This window comes from Rhinoderma darwinii, chromosome 4, assembly GCF_050947455.1.
Source record: "Rhinoderma darwinii isolate aRhiDar2 chromosome 4, aRhiDar2.hap1, whole genome shotgun sequence".
NCBI classification, from domain to species: Eukaryota; Metazoa; Chordata; class Amphibia; order Anura; family Rhinodermatidae; genus Rhinoderma; species Rhinoderma darwinii.
The window spans coordinates 251,062,831-251,086,376 of NC_134690.1; the positions used below are offsets into that span (position 1 = coordinate 251,062,831).

The 23,546-nt window shown below is 43.0% G+C and overlaps 1 protein-coding gene across 1 annotated transcript in view; it reads left to right on the plus strand.

Annotated features, from left to right (window-relative positions):
- The first annotated feature begins 4,853 nt into the window (after window positions 1–4,853).
- ENPP1 (ectonucleotide pyrophosphatase/phosphodiesterase 1) overlaps window positions 4,854–23,546 on the plus strand; it is a 117,775-nt gene continuing 99,082 nt past the window's right edge. The window contains exon 1 of the mRNA XM_075862389.1: window positions 4,854–5,034. Within this exon, the coding sequence (XP_075718504.1) occupies window positions 4,888–5,034 (147 nt within the window). The 5' untranslated portion in view covers window positions 4,854–4,887. The remainder of the gene's footprint in view (window positions 5,035–23,546) is intronic.

The following is a 23,546-nucleotide window of genomic DNA, read 5'->3' on the forward strand; positions in this document are numbered from 1 at the left end:
TCCGTGCGAAAATAGGACATGTCCGTTCTTTTCACGCATCACGCATCTCTCCATAGACTCTCAAATATTGGGGATGCGTGACATCGCATTCCGCAACGCTGAGCACGGATGCACCTCGGACGTGAAAAACTGCAGTTTTTCATGTCCGAGATGCACAGCGCTCGTGTGAATCAGGCCTAAGAGTGAGGATTCCTCTGAAGGAAACACAGATTTATTTGATAATCTGGTGACAGCTAGATCAACCTTGGGCAGAACATCCCAGTTAGAACTGAACTTGGGATCTGTTTTGTAAGTGTGCTTAAACCTCGCCCCTTGATCGATGCATCTTTCTGCCTTATCCCAATCTTTCTGGAACCAATCTGTAATAACAGGATGGGAGGGAAGGACTCTGTGTTGACCAGAAAATGATAAAGTTGTTCTTTTTATGGTTTATGAGATACAGTGCCGTAGCCCCGGAATCGCGGTCCTTTCTTGAACCGCCGGGATCCCGTGAGACTTCCGTTCTTGCGCATGCGCAGTCTGCACCAAACCCGGGAGAGTGCACGGTGCATGCACCGGAAGCCAGCGTACATCTTGCTTCGGTGGTGGCCATCTTTGGACACCCGTCTGGAGGTGTATGGGATCCACATCTAGGAGCCGAGGGACAGGTAAACCTGTATGCCACTCCAGAATAGAAGCGTGGTTTCTCTTTATCTCCAGGTAAGATTTAAAAGCCAGGCCGAGGGACCGAAAAAACTCCCAGTATACAGCCCCCCATGTCCTCATGGGTCGCAGCTTAGGGACAGAGGAAACCCTCTGTATAAAGCATTTCGGTATAGATGTCTTCAGCTATCCATGTTCATAGAAGAGAAAAAATACGCTTTCTAAAGGGATTTGGGCTCTATTTAAGGCTACCTGGGACCTCCTAATTGTTTAATTTATTACTGCTAAGTAATATATCTCTTCTATCCGGTCAAATAAAGTATCTTAACCCTTAAGTGTGCTGCCGTAGGATGATCAGGAAATATTTTTTGTGAGATAAGGGGTAGGAATATGCTTAGAAAAAAATAATAAATAAATAAAAATAAATATATATATATATATATATATATATATATATACATACACATACATACACACATGCACTCACACACGCACGCACGCACGCACGCACGCACGCACGCACGCATATGCACAATCCTCACTGGTCCCTTTATTACACATGTTCACTTGTATAATATAAGCATGCAGTCATCAAAAGGTCAAGAAGTTCAGTTAACTAGACTAACCACGAGAATGATAAAGAAAGTAATTGGACAAACTTGGACCTTGGAATAATTGCTGGTAGCAGGCGTGGAGTTTGGAGTAGCACAGAAACTGCTGATTTCCTGAGACAGAGAATGGCCAGACTGGTTTTAGCTGACAAGAAAGGAACATTAAGGCTGGGTTCACACGACCTATTTTCAGGCGTAAACGAGGCGTTTTATGCCTCGATTTACGCCTGAAAACACGGCTCAAATACGTCGGTAAACATCTGCCCATTCATTTCAAAGGGTTTGCCGACGTACTGTGCCGACGACCTGTAATTTTACGCGTCGCTGTCAAAAGACGGCGCGTAAAATAACATAGTCGTCAAAGAAGTGCAGGACACTTCTTGGGACGTAATTTGAGCCGTTTTGCATTGACTTCAATGAAGAAGAGCTCCAAATTACGGCCGTAATTGACGCATCGCAAAACGCCCTTAGGGTATGTTCACACGACAACGCCAAATACGTCTGAAATTACGGAGCTGTTTCCAGCAGAAAACAGCTCCTGAATTTCAGACGTTTTTGCATGTAGTCGCGTTTTTCCCGGCAACTTTTATGGACGTAATTAAAGCTGTTCTTCATTGGAGTCAATGAAAAACGGCTCCAATTACGTCCCAAGAAGTGTCCTGCACTTCTTTGATGCGGCCGTAATTTTACGTGCCGTCTTTTGACAGCGACGCGTAAAATGACAGCTCGTCTGCACAGAACATCGTAAGACCCATTGCAATGGGCAGATGTTTGCCGACGTATTAGAGCTGTCTTTTCAGGCGTAATTCAAGGCGTAAAACGCCTCCATTACGCCTGAAAATTGGTCGTGTGCACATACCCTAACTTTTTGTTTACAACAATTCAATACCAAATAACATCACTAAATGCACAGCACTGTTTGGGTATGTTCACACACTTAGCAAAAAATGTCTGAAAATACGGAACTGTTCTCAAGGGAAAATAGCTCCTGATTTTCAGATGTTTTTTTAGGCCGCTAGCGATTTTCGCTGCGTTTTTTACGGCCGTTTTTGGAGCTGTTTTCCTATAGAGTCAATGAAAAACGGCTCAAAAAATGTCCCAAGAAGTGACATGCACTTCTTTTTAGCGGGCGTCTATTTAAGTGCCGTTTTTGTAAAACGAGGTGTAAAAAAATGCCCCGTTGGAACAGAACGCCAAATTTTCCATTGAAATCAATTGGCGTTCTGCTTCCATTTATTCAGGCATTTTTCGAGGCGTAAATGCCCCGAAATACGCCTGAAAACACTCCATGTGAACATACCCTTAACCTTGAGGTGCAGAAGAAGACCAAATTACATTTGACTCCTATCAACTAAGAACAGGAAACTACAGTATAGTGCACAGTTATTATTAATGCTTTTTTTTGCAGTAGTCTATTTAGATGGGGAGATGGCAAAGAATGTGCCTAATTTATTAAAATGTGCACACCTTTTAATAAATAGTGCAGTTGGAAACATCTGCCTGTCTGAAAAAGGTTTTAAGCCTGCTTTGAGCAGCTGTATATATATATGTTTGTGCCTAGATTTTTCCTTTTATGATAAATGTGGCGTAAACTGTCTCCTGTAAGGCCTCGTGCACACTTACGTCACCGTTTTCACGGCCGCTTTTGACGTGTCTGTGAACCCGTTTTAGCGGCCGTGTGGTTTCCATGTGCACTCCGTGTTTCCGTTTCCGTGCGCCGAGCATGGTACTGTCCAGGGTGACAGTACCATGCTCGGCGCGCGGAAAATAAAATTTTAATGTAATAAAAAAAATGTAAAAAAAATAAGTTCATACTTACATTCCTCCTGTCCGGCCTCCAGCGATGACGTTCAATCCATGTCGCCGCTGCAGCCTCGGCAGCCAATCACAGGCTGCCGCGGCCTCTGCAGCCAATCACAGGCTGCCGCGTCACAATTGAAGGTCGGACTGGAGGAAGAAGAGGGACTCGTCACCAAGACAACGACCGGGTACGTATGAAATGCTTTTTATTTTATTTTTAATAAGCAGCTTCTTTTCTCTATTAGTGATTGATAGAGACAAGTGGCTGCCGATTAGTGTAATATTTTTCTAATGTTTTTCTGCCCGCCCGGCGGTTGCTAAGCAACGGCTCCGTCACACACGGATGGCACACGGATGCCTTCCGTGTGCCTTCAGTTTTTTTGACGGCCCCATTGACTTGCATGGGCCTCACGGTCACGGAATCCCGGACCAAAGTAGGACATGTTCTACTTTGGATCGGAAAGGAGCAACGGACCGTCAAAAAAACTGAAGTGTGCATGGCCCCATTGAAATGAATGGGTTCAGGGTGCTATCAGTGACAAAAACGGATAGCACCCTGAAGGAAAAAACTGAAGTGTGCATAAGGCCTAAGACTACACTTGCTTTTCTTCTCAATTTTCAAATGAGAAAAACCTCAAAAAAATTGCACAATTTATGCTAAAAACTGGCATCAAGAGATCAATAAATGTGGGCCTATATGTCTGGGCTCACCAAAATTGGAGATAGGAAAAATTGTGCTTGGTTTCACAAATATCAACAACTGCAGATCTACTGAATTCAGATTGTTCTGAGGCCATGGGGGGGCTAACTTGTAAGGGTATGTTCACACAGTGTTTTCGGACGTTTTTCAGGCCGTAAAAGCCCGAAAAACAACCGAAAAATTGGAAGCAGAACGCCTCCAAACATCTGCCCATTGATTTCAATTGGAAAAACGGCGTTCTGTTCCGATGGGCCGTTTTTTATGCGGCCGTTTTTAAGCGAGTGGCTTAAAAAACGTTTGAAAACAGCTCCGTATTTTCAGACGTTTTTTGCTAAGCGTGTGAACAAACCCTCAGTGACCAGAAACATCTGAAAGTACGATGCACAGATTGCCAGTTTGATTACACGTCGTGATGCATCAGATTGCAAGTCAGATTACACATTTACCGTCAAGAATTTTCTTTCAAATTGTGACTTGTGTAAAACAGTAAAAAATATTTATTGCAAAACCATTGATACAATAGCTTCATGTACTAAAAAAAAAAAAAAAATGGAAATGGAGAAAATGCAACCACATAGAGCCCAAGGTGGCAGAAGCATGTAACGTAACGCGGAGGGTCCACTCATGTGAAAAAATAACAATCCTTCTTATGGACATTTCCATGCAGTAGTACATAGTACTATAGATGCTATGTCTATTGATGAAAGGGGGATAGTGTACACAATTTTAATTATCAGATGGATAAATTATATATTCAAGCACTATTTTTTTCAAATTTATTTGATAAAAAAAATAATCCTTTTTACATATATATGTATATATATATATATATATATATATATATATATATATATATATATATATATATATATATATATATACACACACACACATATTTTTTTTACATTTATTTAGGATTATATATATATATATATATATTGCTATAGATGTGTTTACATAGGAAGCCTCATCATCTACACAGCAAATATGACCGGTATTTGTTGGAAGCATTTTTTTTTTTCCATGTGTATAACATTATCCAGGAAGCAGGCGGGGCGAGCCACCCCACTGGCTCAGCTTCAGGCAAAGTGTGTATAGCTGCTGCAGCCGGGTATTGTGATCACTTAGTAAAGCATGGATAGTGAGGCAAAGAATGGAGGCACAGGCAGGGAGATGCAGGCTGAGCCTATGCTGAATTCACTGGATATGGCAGAAGAGCCGGTGAGCGCTGCTCAGACCAAAAAGAAAAAGAAATCCAGCAAGTGGAAAGTTCTCTCCCTGGTAAGAATACTGAGCTGTTTCCCATTGTTACTTTTTTATCTTTGGTATAAACTGGAGGAGAGGGTAAGAATAGGCCATGTTAATCATTCGCAATGGTCAGATGTTGTGCCAGTTTAGATGATCTGATGCCATGCCGCAGAACTTTGTAGTTGCGCCAAAGTTTTACATATGACGAGAACAGTACAAGAATGTGGGTGATGTTTCAAAATATGAGCATAATCTAAGAACATGTGCAAAATGTCTTTCTGACTTCATGCTGATCTGCAGGAAACCAATGGATGGGACAAGATGTTAACCCTTTAGTTTTTGGGATTTTAAAGAAATCCAGACTTTTTAGAAAGATTGCAAATTTTTACCACAGCCTGATATATATATATATGTCATTTTTTTTATTTTTTACCACAGCAGCATTTGATGTTTAGTATAAAGCCCTATTTACACCATATTTGTGGCGTAGAGTTGAGGTATTAGTTTGAAACTGTATGCCAATTCAATTACATACATCTTTATGTCGAATAGTGTGGTAGACTAGCTTTTCACTATATGCCAACAGGTCACTATTTTGGAATACACTTATTAGGTTCACACTTTTTTGACGCGGAAAAAAAACACACACAGGAAAAAAAAAAGTGACATGCTCTTTCTTCCCGCTGTTCCGTCTCTGACCTCCCATTGTAATCAATGGGAGGCAGAGAAATTGTTTTTTTGCCCATGGCGCTCAATGGCAAAAAACGCGGCAAAGGAAGTGTAGACCGGTCAAAATCGGCCTCAAAATTCCTTTGGGAATTTTGAGGCAGATTTTTCTGCCTGCAAAAAAACTGTGTGAACTGGGCATAAGTATGTCACAGGATACATTTTGCTTATGAAATGTATCCTTTAGATGTAGCCCATAAATTTGTGTGAATAGAGCCTAACTGAGCAGGAATTTATTAAAGTCCCATTTTGGGGCTCATACTCATAGCCATATTCGCGTGTGTCCACATGACAGAAATCCATTTCATACATCTTAATCGGGCTGTATTGGATGGATCTCAAATACAGACATTTTCTCAGGGATGGAAATCTGCCTAGGAGAGGATACAATATATTCCGTAGGCACCTTACTTGTGATGAATAAATTATGTAGCAGTACACAGAATCTGTACATGACTGTATTATGTACCTCTAGTCACAACTCCCAATACTGGTCCTAACATAGGTTTTTCTGGTGCAGTTCTTTGATGCTAAAAAAAAAAGACGTTTGAAAAAAATAAAATAAAATGTGTTGCCTTTCAATTCATGGGTCAGACTTTCCACTCCTTATCTTATTAGGTGTTGAATTACACAGTGGTTGTTCACATCTCATGCACAGACCATTCGTAACAACATAAGGGCATATGGCGAACCAAAAAAAAAAAAGCAATATTACAAAGATTAAGCGTGTATGGGACAGTCACAGAAATTTCTGCAATAAATCTGCCACATGTGAACATACCCATAAACAAGCTTCTATGATCTCTATATGAACGCTGTGTCATCCCAAACACTTGGAAAATGTAAGGATCGAAGACCAGGGGGTTGTTTATTTTTATATTCTAACCCATAGAGGCCTCTCTGTATAATCCAGAAGACCCCTGTAAACTTGTCTTGAATACTAGACCAGAACTGTCTTGACCTCTAGCCATAAAGAATGTTGCTGCAGCTTTATTTTCTCTCTTTCCAAAAGGAAAGAGTTTGGACTTGTAATTTTGTTTACTGGGTATTTAGCATATTAATCTACCAGCTAATACTTGTATACTTCAGCATCACAATATTCTGATCGGCGCTGTAATGTAGATAACCGTTGTTTTTATTTTGAACGATCATTTTTTAGCAAGTTATGAGCAATTTTAGATTTATGCAAATTATTTTCTTAATGACCAACTGGGCTTGTTTACTTTTGACCAATCCGTGTCATACACTTCTCATTGTTTCAGCCCAGCACAGTGTGATAGTGAAAAAATCTGGGCTGGAACAATGAGAAGTGTATGATTGGTCAGCGTCATACACTCCTCTGTACAACGCCTACTTGGTCAAAAGTAAAAACACGCCCAGTTGGTCATTAAGAAAATAATTAGCATAAATCTAAAATTGCTCAAAAATGATCGTTTTTCAAAATAAAAACCACTGCTATCTACATTACAGCGCTGATCAGATTATGTAGGAGATAGGGCATTTATAATCTGGTGACAGAGCCTCTTTAAGGCCGTGCACGCGCACCCTACGGGACACAACGGAGCGGAAGTGAGCGCTGGCGTCTCCTGGGGAGGAGATGCGGGCCGGCGGTCCGCGGCCATGGACGATACAATGTGCCAATTTAAAAGCAAATTGTTCTTCTATTACTCTTCCAACCTACATGTATTCAGTCTAGTTTTTTTTCAGAACATGGTGAGCTTCCATATTTAGTAAAAAAAATATTAGATATATTTTACTTTTTAAAAAACGTAAAAGGGAAATAAATTGTAAAAAAAAATAAATGTGAATATGTGATTTTAGATTAATTTTTTATTTTTTTACATCTTGTGCATGCCATTGGGTAAACACACCTGAATACATATTTGGCAACTTCTGTCGACTTCAGCAATACTAAATGTGTGCGCGTTTCTTACGCGCTGGGCACAAAGTGGAGCTTAGAATGAAGGGTGCGCAAACTAGCTTTTTAGAGCGAATTTTCCAAAGCTGGTTTACTGACACCATACAACCATTACAGATGTTGTGAAGTGCTAAAACACTGTCAACACCCCCAAAAAATTGAAGTCAATAGGTGCGTGCAAATCACGCTCGGCACACAGAAGCACTTCTGGGTGCCGCGCGTGATTCGCGCAACAGTAGTAAAAACAATGAATGAAAACAGAAAACCACCACGTGCTTTTCTGTTTGTAAACATAAATCCAGAGTGTCGTGATGATGCCGCAGCCGCGAACCATATGCTGATGACACATGGATCTTTTGCGCGCGCAAATCGGACACGTCCGTGTGAATAAGGCCCTAGACTCAGTTTATACATATGTTTTTAAATGCAGATTTTGAGCCAAACACAGCAGTGCATACCAAAAGGAAGGAAAGTTAAAAAGGGAAGACTTAGAGTATGTTCACACGCACTGTTTTCAGACGTAATTTGGGCGTTTTACGCCTGAAAAAACGGCTCAATTACGCCTACAAACATCTGCCCATTGTTTTACGATATTCTGTTCCCACGAGGTGTAATTTTACGTGTCACTGTCAATAGACTGCGCGTAAAAAGACACCCGCATCAAAGAAGTGCATGTCACTACTTGGGACAATTGTGGAGCCGTTTTTCATTGACTCCATTGAAAAACCGCTCCAATAAAGTTTGTAAAAGACGCCACAAAAAACGTGAGTACTTCGCTAGAAAACAGCTCCGTAATTTCAGACGTAGTTTGCTAAGCCGTGTGAACATACCCTTACTGTACCTCTATTTTACTTGCATCATGAGAATAGTAGATATTGAGTAGGTAGAATATCTTATAACCAAGGAACATTATATCGGCACTTATTTTTGTCATTTAAAAAAAATATTATGTTGGTGTTTAGCTATTTTGGCAGTAGTTTCATATAAATTTCCCTCAGTCAAGAGTCTAGACTATTTAGATAAACAAGCTGTTTTTACACATCCTTGAACCTTCCATTATGAGGTCTGTGATCCATGAAAAGTTTGATATTTCCATTATGCAAAAATAATGAATGACTAGCGAGAGCAGATCTCTAAGCGAACGGAATATACTAATGTATCAATAGAAATTACATGTGTACAGTAAAATTCAACGATGAAAGTTTCATTAAATATATAATCTAGTGCTTGTTAAATATTTTTTTTTTTTTTTTTAAATGGGTTATCTCATCTAGACCATCCCTTTTCTACTGGCGGAACCACGCCACTCAACTGAATAGGTCTGGCAGGTGAATCCCCTAACAATTAGCTGCTGTCTCTGGGGAAAGTGTCTTCTGGAGAAATGAAGTATTAGATGGCACACAATTAAATTATTGGACACCCATGTGATACATAATCATGCTGAGTCCTCCAGATCGGGAGCTTCAGTTTGCATAGGGGTATTAGAGGGGGGAGTCCCAAGCAGCCAATACCTTTTAACCTCTTCCTGCAAATGGACATAAATATATGTCCTAGCTTGAGGGGTGGACTATAAAGTAAGCTTAAAGAGGCTCTGTCACCAGATTTTGCAACCCCTATCTGCTATTGCAGCAGATAGGCGCTGCAATGTAGATTACAGTAACGTTTTTATTTTTAAAAAACGAGCATTTTTGGCCAAGTTATGACCATTTTTGTAGTTATGCAAATGAGGCTTGCAAAAGTCCAAGTGGGTGTGTTTAAAAGTAAAAGTCCAAGTGGGTGTGTATTATGTGCGTACATCGGGGCGTTTTTAATACTTTCACTAGCTGGGCATTCTGATAAGAAGTATCATCCTCTTCTCTTCAGAACGCCCAGCTTCTGACAGTGCAGATCTGTGACGTCACTCACAGGTCCTGCATCGTGACGGCCACATCGGCACCAGAGGCTACAGTTGATTCTGCAGCAGCATCAGCGTTTGCAGGTAAGATCGACTTACCTGCAAACGCTGATGCTGCTGCAGAATCAACTGTAGCCTCTGGTGCCGATGTGGCCGTCACGATGCAGGACCTGTGAGTGACGTCACAGATCTGCACTGTCAGAAGCTGGGCGTTCTGAAGAGAAGAGGATGATACTTCTCATCAGAATGCCCAGCTAGTGAAAGTATTAAAAACGCCCCGATGTACGCACATAATACACACCCACTTGGACTTTTACTTTTAAACACACCCACTTGGACTTTTGCAAACCTCATTTGCATAACTACAAAAATGGTCATAACTTGGCCAAAAATGCTCGTTTTTTAAAAATAAAAACGTTACTGTAATCTACATTGCAGCGCCTATCTGCTGCAATAGCAGATAGGGGTTGCAAAATCTGGTGACAGAGCCTCTTTAAGAGCTGAGCCTGCTTCTTACGCAGTGGGTGTCAGCTGTTTCACACTGCGCTAACGGCCTAAATCGGAGATAACTCGCAAAGCTCCTGATACCACTCTCCATATATGGTCCGTGAGGTCAGGAGCTTCCCAGGGGCCAGAATTCCCGGCGAGAGCACTTACGACACTCTCTCTGGCCGGGGACCCCTACATCGCAGATAGTCTGGGATAGCAGCCAGGGGGGATGACTTTCTCTTGGAGGAAAGATGACTATTAACATTATCCAACGTTCCATCACATATAGGGTCATGGCAAAGCTGCATGCATGCACCCTGTGAAGCCCCTTTCTGTCTGTATGGTGCCTCTGTGAGTCACTGTAGTCTTCCGTATATATTGCAGGTGATGGAATATGCCACATTTTTGTTTTTCAATGTCCTGTCATTAGTTAGAAAGGGAGATAAGCTTTCAACAGCAGTTTGTTTTTGATTTGCTATACCTTACTATGCCAAGTTCAGCATGGACTGGACATTTGTGGGGCCTCATTTGACTTTTGTTATTACATATTGAACTTTGGTTGCTTTTCAAACTTTCGACTATGAAGAGCAGTCAGTATTGCATAATGAAAGGCAATAATTTGTTAATTCCGTTAAAAGTTAAATAGTTAAACCAGTAAGGGAAATTGTATTTGTTATCTATATTATAAATTGTCCTTTAAATTATAATGTATTATTTATATTTCTTTTAAATGGGATACTGAACTATTAAATAAATTTTATATGGTTTGGTTGTCCCTGTGTACCTTTTTGATTTATTCTTTATACCATGTTTGACACATTGTACTAATATGTTATCAGCCTGCTTTGTTGCTTATGCCCTTACATGGCTGATCTACCATAGTTAGTTTGAGACACCAGTCTAAGGCCATTTTCATACAGTGCACTTTTTTTTTTTTTTTGTAAACAATTGAAGAAAATTATAACTTGCATGGGGTAATCTATTTGATTTATAATTGAAGAAAATGATCATTCACAGAAATTGCCTCCAACAGTCATCCCCTTGCCACATTGTGGTGAATGGTACTTTATCTCTTGTTGCTATTAAACACATCCACCATCTGTGTCCATTGGGGTATCCGTGCATGCGCAGTTGTTCTTCCCATCTTCTGTTTTCCCAGTGTGTCTTCAGTGTATGATAGGCTATGTGTCACGATCTGTGGGTATGTGGACCCACTGGGCTGTACCGCCGTAGCGGGATAGCAGCTGGCCAACAGAGTACTAAGTCAATATATAAATAGTCCAAACACAAGGGTACCTGTAGTGGTTCAGACAGTAGCAACGGCTAGGCACAGATGGGACCTTGACAGCAGACACCAGACGTGGTGTTACACAGCAGGCGAAACCAGAGGCACAACACGACTCCAACAAGTTTAAGGCACAGGAACAAATAGCATGGGATATAGGGTACAGGTAGCACAGCACGGGAACAGGATAACGCTAAGGGACCATTTGCAAGACTAACATAGGAAAACACAACAACGCCAGGTAATGAGCAAAGGGGCAGGGCCCTTCTCATAGTCCAGGGTGATCATGGACTAATTAATTTGATTCCCATGTGCACTGGCCCTTTTAAGCATTTGTGCACACCCTAAGGGGACACAGCGGAATTGAGCGCTGGCGTCTCCTGGGGAGGAGATGCGTGCCAGCGCTCACAGATCCATGGCTGCGGCCGCCGGGGGTGAGTAATCCCGACGTTCTGAGACCATGGACGCTACAGTATCCTCTTCTCGGGGCTACTTAATGAGGGCAGTGGCATTGAGGTTCTCTTCTGACTCCCAGGACCTCTCCTCTGGACCAAACTCCTTCCAATCCACCAAATAAGAAGTTCTTCCTCCTACTTTTTTGAAGTCCAGGATCTCTTTAACATTAAATATGTCGGAAGAACCGCTGGGAGCAACTGCAGAGTTAGGCATTTTTGTGTAGTGGTTGAGGACCACAGGCTTTAGGGGGGACACATGAGAAGAGTTGGGGATTCTGAGGGTAGGAGGCAGACAGAGCTTGTAGGAGACTGGGTTGATTTGCTGTAGGATCTCAAAGGGACCGAGGAACCTGGGAGCAAACTTGTACGAAGGTACCTTTAGACGGATATTGCTTGAGGACAGCCAGACTTTGGTACCCGGAGAATACTGAGGTGGCTCTCTTTTTAGTATCCACCTTTCACTTCATGCGCTCGACTGCCAGCAGAATAGAGGACCAGGTTTGCTGCCAGATCTGTAGAAAGTCCCTGAATGTAGAGTCCGCTGCGGGTAACTGGGACATAGCTGAAACAGGAAGAGAAATTTGTGGATGTTGGACATAGACCATGAAGAACGGTGTAGAAGCAGTGGACCCACTTGTGTGGTTGTATGAGAACTTGGCACAAGGAAGAAGCTGTACCAAGTCATCATGCTGCATGGAGTTGAAGTGTCGTAGATAATTCTCAATGATTTGGTTAATTCTCTCGACTTGACCTTTGGACTGGGGATGGTAGGCTGTGGAAAAGTCCAACTTCACATCTAGGAGGTTACAGAGGGCTCTCCAGAATTTCGAGGTAAACTGAACCCCCTTGATCAGACAAGATATGAAGAGGCAAGCCATGCAAGCGGAAGATGTGTCAGATGAAGAGGTTAGCCAGTTGAGAAGCAGAAGGTAGGCCAGTCAGTCGAACAAAATGAGCCATTTTCGAGAACGGGTCACAGGCTAGGTTGGAGCAGACCAGCAGGCTTGGAGTGAGCAATGTTGTTGGCAGCGCACACAGTGCTGGATGAGACAAAGTCCCCAATATCTTTGGGCAGTGTGGGCCACCACAAATGAAGGGCAATCAGATCTCTGGTTTTACAAGCGCCAGCGTGCCCAGTGAGTTTGAAGCTGTGCCCCACAGCGAAGGATTATCCTCCTGTCTGCCAGGTGCACAAAAGTCCCCCCCCCAGAGGGATGTCTAACTTGCAGAAGATTTACAGAAATCATACAGGACGGATCAATGATGCTTTGTGGAGTCTTCACGGTGTCCTCTGTCTCGAATGACCTGGACAAGGCATCGGCCCTCACGTTTTTGTCAGCAGGACGGTAGTGAAGCACAAACTGAAAACCGTGCGAAGAACAGCGACCACCTGGCTTGACGGGGGTTTAGCCATTGGGCCGACTGGAGATAGGTCAGGTTCTTGTGGTTGGTATATATCCGGATGGGGTGAGCTGCACCCTCTAGTAGATGTCTCCACTCCAGAGCCAATTTAATGGCCATTAACTCCCGATCCCCAATAGAGTAATTGCGCTCTGCGGGAGAAAAAAAGTCTAGAATAATAGCCACATACCACTGCCCTCCCTTTTGGAACCTGTCTGGAACAGAAGTGCACCTGCACCAACAGAGGAGGCGTCCACCTCCAACGAAAACTGTCGAGATACATCCGGATGATGGAGGATTGAGGCTGACGTGAAAGCATTCTTAAGACTATTAAATGCAGATTCTGTCTCTGGAGTCCACACCTTGGGTTTCATATCTTTTTTGGTGACGGTAGAGATGGGAGCTGTCAATGAAGAGAAGTTTGGAATAAGCTGCCGATAGAAGTTGGTCGAATCCCCAAAAAATGCTGAATGGACCTCAAGCGTTGAGAACTTGTCCATTCCAGAACGGATGTCCCCTTCTCAGGATCCATCTTGAGGCCTTGATCTGAGATGATGTAGCCCAGGAAGGGTATAGAATTCTTCTCAAACACACTTCTACAGCTTGCCGTATAGGCGATTCTCCCTTAACCCCTTCCCTCTTTAGCCACTTTTGACCTTCCTGACAGAGCCTCATTTTTCAAATCTGACATGTGTCACTTTATGTGGTAATAACTCCGGAATGCTTTCACCTATCCAAGCGATTCTGAGATTGTTTTCTCGTGACACATTGGACTTTATGTTACTGGCAAAATTTGCTCGATATGTTCAGTATTTAATTGTGAAAAACACCAAAATTTAGCGAAAAATTGCAAAAATTAGCATTTTTCTCAATTTAAATGTATCTGCTTGTAAGACAGGCAGTTATACCACCCAAAATTGTTTCTAATTAACATCCCCCATATGTCTACTTTAGATTGGCATCGTTTTTTGAACATCCTTTTATTTTTCTATGACCTCACAAGGCTTAGAACTTTAGCAGCAATTTCTCACATTTTCAAGAAAATTTCAAAAGGCCATTTTTACAGGGGCCAGTTCAGTTGTGAAGTGGCTTTGAGGGCCTTATATATTAGAAACCCCCAAAAAGTCACCCCATTTTAAAAACTTCACCCCTCAAAGTATTCAAAACAGCATTTAGAAAATGTCTTAACCCTTTACACATGTCACAGGAATTAAAGCAATGTAGAGGTGAATTTTACAAATTTCATATTTTTTTGCAGAAATAAATTTTTAGTACAATTTTTTTTTTATAACACAGAAGGTTTTACCAGAGAAATGCAACTCAATATTTGTTGCCCAGTTTCTGCAGTTTTAGGAAATATCCCACATGTGGCCGTAGCGTGCTACTGGAATGAAGCACCGGCCTCAGAAGCAAAGGAGCACCTAGTGGATTTTGGGGCCTTATTTTTGTTAGAATAAATTTTAGGCACCATGTCCGGTTTGAAGGGCTCTTGCGGTGCTAAAACAGTCAAAATCCCCCAAAAGTGACCCCATCTGGGAAACTACACACCTCAAGGAAATTATCTAGGGGTACAGTGAGCATTTTGACCGCACAGCTTTTTTACAGAAATTATTGGAAGTAGGTCGTGAAAATTAAAATCAACATTTCTTCAAAGAAAATGTAGGTTTAGCTAATTTTTTCTCATTTCCACAAGGACTGAAGGAGAAAAAGCACCGTAAAATTTGTAAACCAATCTCTCCCGAGTAAAACAATGCCCCATATGTGGTAATAAACGGTTGTTTGGAGACACGGCAGGGCTGAGAAGGGAAAGAGCGCTATTTGGCTTTTGGAGCTCAAGTTTAGCAGGAATGGTTTGCGGAGGCCAGGTCACATTTACGAAGTCCCTGAGGAGACAAAACAGTGGAAACCCCCCACAAGTGACCCCATTTTGGAGACTACACCCATTGAGGAAATTATTTAGGGGTATAGTGAGCTCTTTGACCCCACAGGTTTTTTGCAGAAATTATTGGAAGTAGGCCCTGAAAATAAAAATCAACATTTTTTCAAAGAAAATGTAGGTTTAGCTTATTTTTACTCATTTCCACAAGGACTGAAGGAGAAAAAGCACCACAAAATTTGTAAAGCAATTTCTCCCGAGTAAAACAATGCCCCACATGTGGTAATAAACGGCTGTTTGGAGACACGGCTTGGCTTAGAAGGGAAAGAGCGCTATTTGGCTTTTGGAGATCACATTGAGCAGGAATGGTTTGCGGCGGCCATGTCACATTTGCAAAGCCCCTGAGGGGAAAAAACAATGAAAACGCCCAAAAAGTGACACCATTTAGGAAACTACACCTCTTGAGGAATTCATCTAGGGGCGTAGTGAGCATTTTGACCCCACAGATGTTTCATAGAATTTATTAGAATTGGGCAGTGAAAATAAAAACAATCCTTTTTCTTCAATAAGACGTAGCTTTAGCGCAAATTTTTTCATTTTCGCAACAAATAAAGGAAAAAAAGAACCCAACATTTGTAAAGCAATTTCTACCGAGTACGGCAATACCCCATATGTGGTCATAAACTGCTGTTTGGGCACACGGCAGGGCTCAGAAGGGAAGGACCGCCATTTGGAGTGCAGATGTTTCTGGATTGGTTTCTGGGCGCCTGTGGGCCCAAAACAGTGGAAACCCCCCCAGAAGTGACCCCATTTTGGAAACTACACCCCTCAATGCTTTTACCTACGGGTGTAGTGAGCATGTTAACCCTGCAGGTGTTTTGTAGAAATTAGTGTGAACTCGATGTTGCAGAGTGAAAATGGGATTTTTTCCACAGATATGTGGACAATATGTGGTGCCCAGCTTGTGCCACCATAACAAGACAGCTCTCTAATTATTATGCTGGGTTTCCTGGTTTTAGAAACACCCTACTTGTGGCCCTAATCTCTTGCCTGGACAGTCGACCAGGCTCAGGAGTGAAAGGGTACCATGTAAAATTGAGGCCTAATTTGGCGATTTACAAAGTATTGGTTCACAACTGCAGAGGCTCAGATGTGAAATAATAAAAATAAACCCCTGGGAAGTGACCCCATTATGGAAACTGCACCCCTCAAGGCATTTATTAAGGGGTGTAGTGAGCATTTTCACCCCACAGATCTTTTCCATAAATGAATGCGCTGTGGATGGTGCAAATTAAAAATTTATATTTTTCCCTAGATATGCCATTCAGTGGCAAATATGTCGTGCCCAGCTTATGCCACTGGAGACACACACCCCAAAAATTGCTAAAAGGGTTCTCCCGGGTATGACGGTGCCATATATGTGGAAGGAAACTGCTGTTTGGGCACGCTGTAGGGTTCAGATGGGAGGAAACGCCATTTGGCTTTTGGAGCGTGGATTTTGCTTGGTAGTAGTTTTGTTTGGAGTCTTACTGGTGTTTCCGTTTATAATGTAGGGCATATGTAAGCCGGGCGGAGTATATCAGGGGCATAGTCAGGTGGTATAATGGGGTAAAAAAAAACAATAAAATAATCCATAGATGTGTTACGCTGTGATCGATCCTTTCCGCACAGGCCGGTGTCGCACTGATAAATGGCGTCCTTTATTATCCCCCTTTGGTCCACACTCCGCGCCTTTGTAGTTTGGGGAATTTTGCTAGGAAAGTGTTGTCCTGGTGTAATACGGGCACCGTCGCTTCCAGCGGACATGTTTGGGCCCTCCCTTTCCTGGTTCCCTAATTTTAGGTCCTTGATAAATCGCCTCTTCAAACAGAAGAAATGTTCCCCTCGGGCACAACTGCATATTTTTTTATTTCCTGACTTATTGGAGCCATAACTAATTTTATTTTTCATAGACGTAGCGGTATGAGGGCTGGTTTGTTGCGGGACGAGCTGTAGTTATTATTGGTACCATTTTGGGGTACATGCGACTTTTTGATCACCTTTTATCCTATTTTTTGGGATGCCAGGTAAACAAAAAAACGCAATTCTGGCACAGCTTTTTTCGTTTTTTTTTTTATACAGCGTTCACCATGCGTTATAAACTACATGTTAACTTTATTCTGCAGGTCCGTACGATTCCGGCGATACCTAATTTATAGAACTTTTTCATGTTTTACAACTTTTTGCACAATAAAATTACTTTTGTAAAAAGAATGTATTTTTTCTGTCGCCAAGTTGTGAGAACCATAACTTTTTCATTTTTTTGTCGACGGAGCTGTATGAGGGCTTGTTTTTTGCGGGACGAGCTATAGTTTTTATAGGTACCATTTTTGGATATGTGCGCCTTTTTGATCACTTTTTATTCTAATATTTGTAGGGCAAAGTGACCAAAAAACAGAAACTCTGGTAACGTTTTTTACGGGTTTTTTTTACGCTGTTCACCGCGTGCAATAAATAATATAATATTTTGATACCTCCGGTCGTTACGGTCGTGGCGATACCAAATACATATGGTTTATTATTATTTTTCAATAATAAAGGACTTGATAAGAGTAAAAGGGGGATTGTGTTTTATTTGATTACTTGAAACTTTTACTGTTTTCAAACTTTTATTTTGTGCACTTTTTTTTTACACTTTTTTATACTTTTTTTACACTTTTTCTCAAGTCTCACTAGGGGACTTGAAGTTCCAACGGTCAGATTTTTTTTTTTCTAATACATTGCACTACCTATGTAGTGCAATGTATTAGATCTGTCAGTCATTCACTGACAGCAAGCCGATTAGGCTTCGCCTCCCGGCGGGGCCTAAATCGGCTTCCGTAATGGCAGAGCAGGAGACCATTGTGTCTCCTGTTGCCATAACAGCAGTCGCCAGTCCCGATTGCCTGTCAGGGCTGGCGATCTGCTAGTAACCGCTACGATGCAGCAATCGCTTTTGATTGCTGCATCGAAGGGGTTAATGGCAGGGATCGGAGCTAGCTCCGGTTCCTGCCGTTACAGGTGGATGTCAGCTGTACAGTACAGCTGACTTCCACCGCTGATGACGCCGGATCAGCTCCTGACCCGGCGCCATCTTGCCGACAGCTACGGAAGCCGATCAGGCTCCGCCGCCGGGCGGATCTTGACCGGCTTCGGTGCTAGGCAGACCGGGAGGCCAGTATTAGGCCTCCGGTTGCCATTGCAGCCACGGAACCCCGGCAATTTCATTACTGGGGTTCCGATGAGCTGCAAGCACCTTAAGTGCAGCGATCGCGTTTGAGCGCTGCACTTAAGGGGTTAATGGCGGGGATCGAAGCTAATTTCGGTCCCCGCCGTTACAGCCGGATGTCAGCTGTAAGATACAGCTGAGATCCGGTGATGATGGGACCGGCTCAGCTTCTGAGCCGGTCCCAAACATTTGGCGTACATGTACGGCAAGATGCGGGAAGTCAGTACTTTCCATGACGTACATGTACGGCAAATGTCGGGAAGGGGTTAATCGCTGCAAAACATGACGGACATGTCTCCGATGAGTCGTCTGATCTGGAGAAAAAAATCTAATTGTCATTGAGATAGACCACAACATAGACACAGAGATCTCTGAAAATGTCATTGCCGAACTCTTGGTACACTGTGGAAACGTTACACAGACCAAAGGACATTACCAGGTATTCATAGTGCCTGTCTCCCCGGCGGATCCGGATCAAGTTGTAAGCCCCGCGCAGGTCTAGTTTTAATAAAATCTTGGCTCCTCGTATGTGGTCAAATAGTTTGGAAATTAGTGGCAATGGATATTTGTTCTTGACAGTGATTTGATTGAGGCCTCGGTAGTCGAAGAGATCCATCTTTCTTCTTGACAAAGAAGAACCCGGCCCCAGCCAGGGAGGAGGATTTATGTATGAAACCCCTCTCCAGATTATCCTTGATATAGACTGAGTCTCTGGCAAGGAGAGAGGGTATACCTGTTCACGAGGAGGGGACACATTAGGAACCAGTTCAATAGGGCAGTCATAAGCCCGGTGTGGGGGAATCGTCTCAGCCTCCTTCTTGCTGAAGACATATGGAAACTGTGAATAATGTGGAGTTAATCCTGCCAATGACTGAGGCAGAGGAGGCTGGGCCGGATGGATCTGCAACAGACAGCGATTGAGACACTTGGAGCCCAATTGGAGAACCTCCCCGGAATTCCAGTGTAGGACTGGGGCATGTAGTCGAAGCCAAGCAACAAAGGGTTGACAGCTTTGGGCAGGACAAGAAATTAAATTTGCTCCGAGAGAAGGGCTCCAACTTGGAGATTCAGCGGTTTGGTCTCATATACAATTGGATCGGGCAGTGGCAGTCCATTCACTGAGGCAACAGCCAAAGATGCCTACAGTGCCTCTGGAGAAGATCCACTAGGTCCTTTCGGATGAAATTAGCTGCAGATCCAGTCCAGATAGGCAGATACCCGGTGCATCTTTTTGCCGGACACTATGTTCACGGGGATGAATAGTTTTGAAGAGCGGATAATTTGAGCCGGTCCACCTGCATAGGCTCCTCTGGTGGAACAACTGTTGAGGGCAACAGGGATTGCTGGAAAGTAGGAGCCAGCCTGGGATGTCTTCTCTCCCGATGAACCTCTTGGGATCGCTCTGGGATCCTCATGTCAATCCAGGTGGTGAGAAGAATGAGGTCATCTAGGGTCGGCGGCCGATCACGAGCGGCAAGCTCATCTTTAATCTCGGAATACAGTCCCAACCAGAATTTAGCCACCAAGGCCTTGTTGTTCCAGGACCGTTCTACTACCAGGGTGAAAAATTGAATCGCATGCTCTCCCGCGGAGGTGTCTCCCTGGCAAAGGGTCAGCAGAGATGCAGCAGCAGATGACTCACCCAGGTTCCTAAAATACAGAGTGGAAGGGTCCGTAGGAGACACATGGAAGTCCCGGGTCTCTGGTCCCTGACTTTTTCAGATAGGATTCACCCATGCTAGGGCCTTGCCAGTAAGGAGCGAGATGATGAAAGCGATCCTTGCGCCATCAGACAGAAATGCTTTGGTATGCAGGCTGAAGTGGATCTGGCACTGGTTCAGAAAACCCCTGCAGGTACTCGTGTCTCAGTTGAAGCGGGAAGGTAGTGGCAGCAAGAATCAGGAGTCCGTACTAGTGCTGCCTGGTACTGCCAGAATGTGTATTAGGAGGAACAGCCGGAGGGACAGGAACAGGTGCCTTGATGGCTGCAGCTTGCGCATTCCAGTTGCTGTGTAATAGAGTTCACTGCCAGAAGAAGATGGTCTTTGCTTGACCAGCGGGGTCCATGGCCTGAGCGTACTGTCCCGATCTGTGGGTATGTGGACCCACTGGGCCGTACCACCGCAGTGGGATAGCAGCTGGCCAACAGAGTACCAAGTCCATATATAAATAGTTAAAGCACAAGGGTACCTGTAGTGGTTCAGATAGTAGCAACGGCTAGGCAAAGATGAAACCTTGACAGCAGATGCCAGACGTGGTGTTACACAGCAGGCGGAACCGGTGGCACAACACGACTCCAATGGGTTTAAGGCATAGGAACAAATAGCACGGGATACGGGGTACAGGTGGCAGGGCACAGGAACAGAGGGAACAGGATAATACTAAGGGACCATTTGCAAGACTAACATAGGAAAACACAATAACGCTCAGCCTTTAAGGCCGGGCACAAGCGTGTGTGTGCGCACCCTACGGGAGACAGTGGACCGGAGAGGAAGCGAGCGCTGGCGTTTACTGGGGAGGGGATGTGGCCCAGCGCACACATGTCCATGGCTGCACCCGCCGGGGGGTGAGTAATCCCGACGGTCCGCGGCCATGGACGCTACACTGTGCATATGTAACACCTCTCCCAGCCTGGCCACCAGTACTCGGTCTCCTAGAACTGAATGGGCCAACCTGGGCATACGCACTAGTGTGGAACAGTGCAGCTTATATGTAATTAGAAAGCGTTCTGATTTACATATGAGCAGGGTGAGTGAAGGCTACTGTGCATATAACCCACCATAACGCTTTGGCATAAACAGCCCTTTTCGAATTTAGCCTAAGTGCCATTAGAAACTGTCAGATTTACTGTCCACAGTAAAGCGGCCTTTCTAGTAAATACAACACTACCTCGGACTGTGGTATTTTACTACACAACCGAACCATCAGTCCACGCAATTGCACGTCTAGAAAATCCACATTTAAATATCTTCCTATCATTACTTTCCACTTCTCTACCTTCATTCCCCTAAAGAATAGCTAAAATGAAACACATAGGGAATCAATAATAGTTCTGAGTTGAGGAATCAGACAGCTGTGCCAGGCTGCCCTTTTCAGGACAATTGCCCGATGGCATATTAGGGCCACTAATAGTTGGGTGAGTATAGGAGGGACTCAGTGGTTCGCACAATTGCCTTGCAGCACTGGGGTCCTGAGTTTAAATCTTACCAAGGGCGAGATCTGGATTCAATTTTTATGTTCTACCTATATATGCGAGGGTTTCCACAAAAAATTGTTTATTTCCTCCCACGTTCCAAAAACATACCGATAGATTAATTGTCTACCAATGAAATTAGTCCCAGTGTGGGTGTCTGAAATAGGGAAATTATATGCTGAGATGGTGACAATCTCTGTATAGGGATGCGGTATATGTTGGTGCTATATATGCAACAAATAAATAAAGGATATAAGATTATATCTACTCTCCTCTCTCTTTGAAAACACAGCACTAGAGAAACTGAATACACATTATGCTATTCCTAATAAATGTAGGCTAAAATGATAATTTTATTTTGCAAGATAATCTTAAAGAAGTATTCGCAAAGTTAACCAATTCTTTCTTCTTAAACACTTAGCAGAATATAATATGTTAGCATTTTATTTTAGGCTATTATCTAAATATTAATTTCTTTAGTCCCTTTTAAAGACCGATTTTAAAATCTGTCTACCGCCGCACAGAGTTGCATCTAGCCTTTCTGCTGCCTGAGGCGAAAACGGAAATGGCGCACCCACCAAAAAATGTCCAGGTTGCAAAAAAAATAAAATATATGTGTATATAGCATTCAAAGACCTTTTACATTTGGCCCCCGCTGTTACTGAAGCTGTCAGTCCCGCTGACCTGGCTGATTCGGGTTTGACTGATGGATACTTGTTTGAGCGCTATCCAGGATACATAGAAACTGTATCTCAAAGTTTAATTTTGAGATACAGGTTGGCTACCATGTTTTTATTTATTGAGGAGAGGTTTCTTTCTGGCTACCCTCCCAGATTGTCAAAGTGCCCAGATTGGTGTGGGGGGGGGGAATCAAAACCTTATTTTCCATGAGAACAAAAAGATCAGGCATGTTTTAAATCCAACATGCCTGACCCTTTTTCTTTTGCCATCTGCCATCAGGTGGGAGTCGAGACGCCGATGTATATGTTAGATGTTCAGTCATGCCGAAATCGACCGGTTCGGCTGACTTTATCTAATGTGTGGTTTGGGGTGGGGGCCTATAGCTTACGCATAGTCCTGGGCCCAATGTTATATAAATCCACCACTGGGCAGATCTGTGGGCTATAGAATTCCACTGTGCAGAGACATGGGCCTACTGCACTGGTATAAGAAATGTATGTGAGCAGAATTTCTAATATATGTGTATTGGAAAACCTATATGATTTCCTATTCTATAAACAAAAGCGGACCACCTCTTTTAGTATTATAGCAGAATTTCCATTATTCTGACAAATCCACAGAATAAGCAATAAAATGTCCGAAATATGTGGGTCCCAACTCTGGTACTCCCACCCATCTTTAGAACGGGGCCCCCTGACTTCTGTTCTATCTTCTGTTTTCTCTCTGCTGCTCAGATATATTGTCTGACGAGGTGGCCAGATTTTCCTTGAAGCAGCCGAGCGGCTTTTGGTATGCTTTTTTCCAAACTCCCATACAAATGAATGGGAGTTGCGGAAACAGTGTTGCACAGCAAGCTAAACTGTTTCCATTGCTCTTGAGTTTCACAAACCGTGTAGCTCACTGTGCTACACTGGTTCATAACTACCATGTACTTCTATGGGAGTTCCAGAAACAGCGTAGCAAGATGTGCTTGGCTGTTTCTGGACTTTCGAGGTAGCCGGGGACCAGAGAACGTGACAGAACGTTGTACAGAGATCCGGGTTCCTTTTCTAGGAAGGTGGGACCCGTATTTATTGGACGTCTTAAGTCGTCATTTCCTGTAGATATGCCAAGAATGTCTGAGATGGGAATACCACATTAAGGTATTAGATGGATTGCTCACGTTGACATATATATGGCTAATGTATAATGCTGCCATATACTTTACAATGAAATAATGCCTCCATATAATTTACACACATATACCACAACCCTTGTACACATAATTAATGCTACCATATTGTTCAAAATTAATACTGCTATCACCGTTTATACATAAAAAATGCCACCATATAGTACTATTAAAAAAAGTTGCCATATACTGTTCACAGAAATATCACC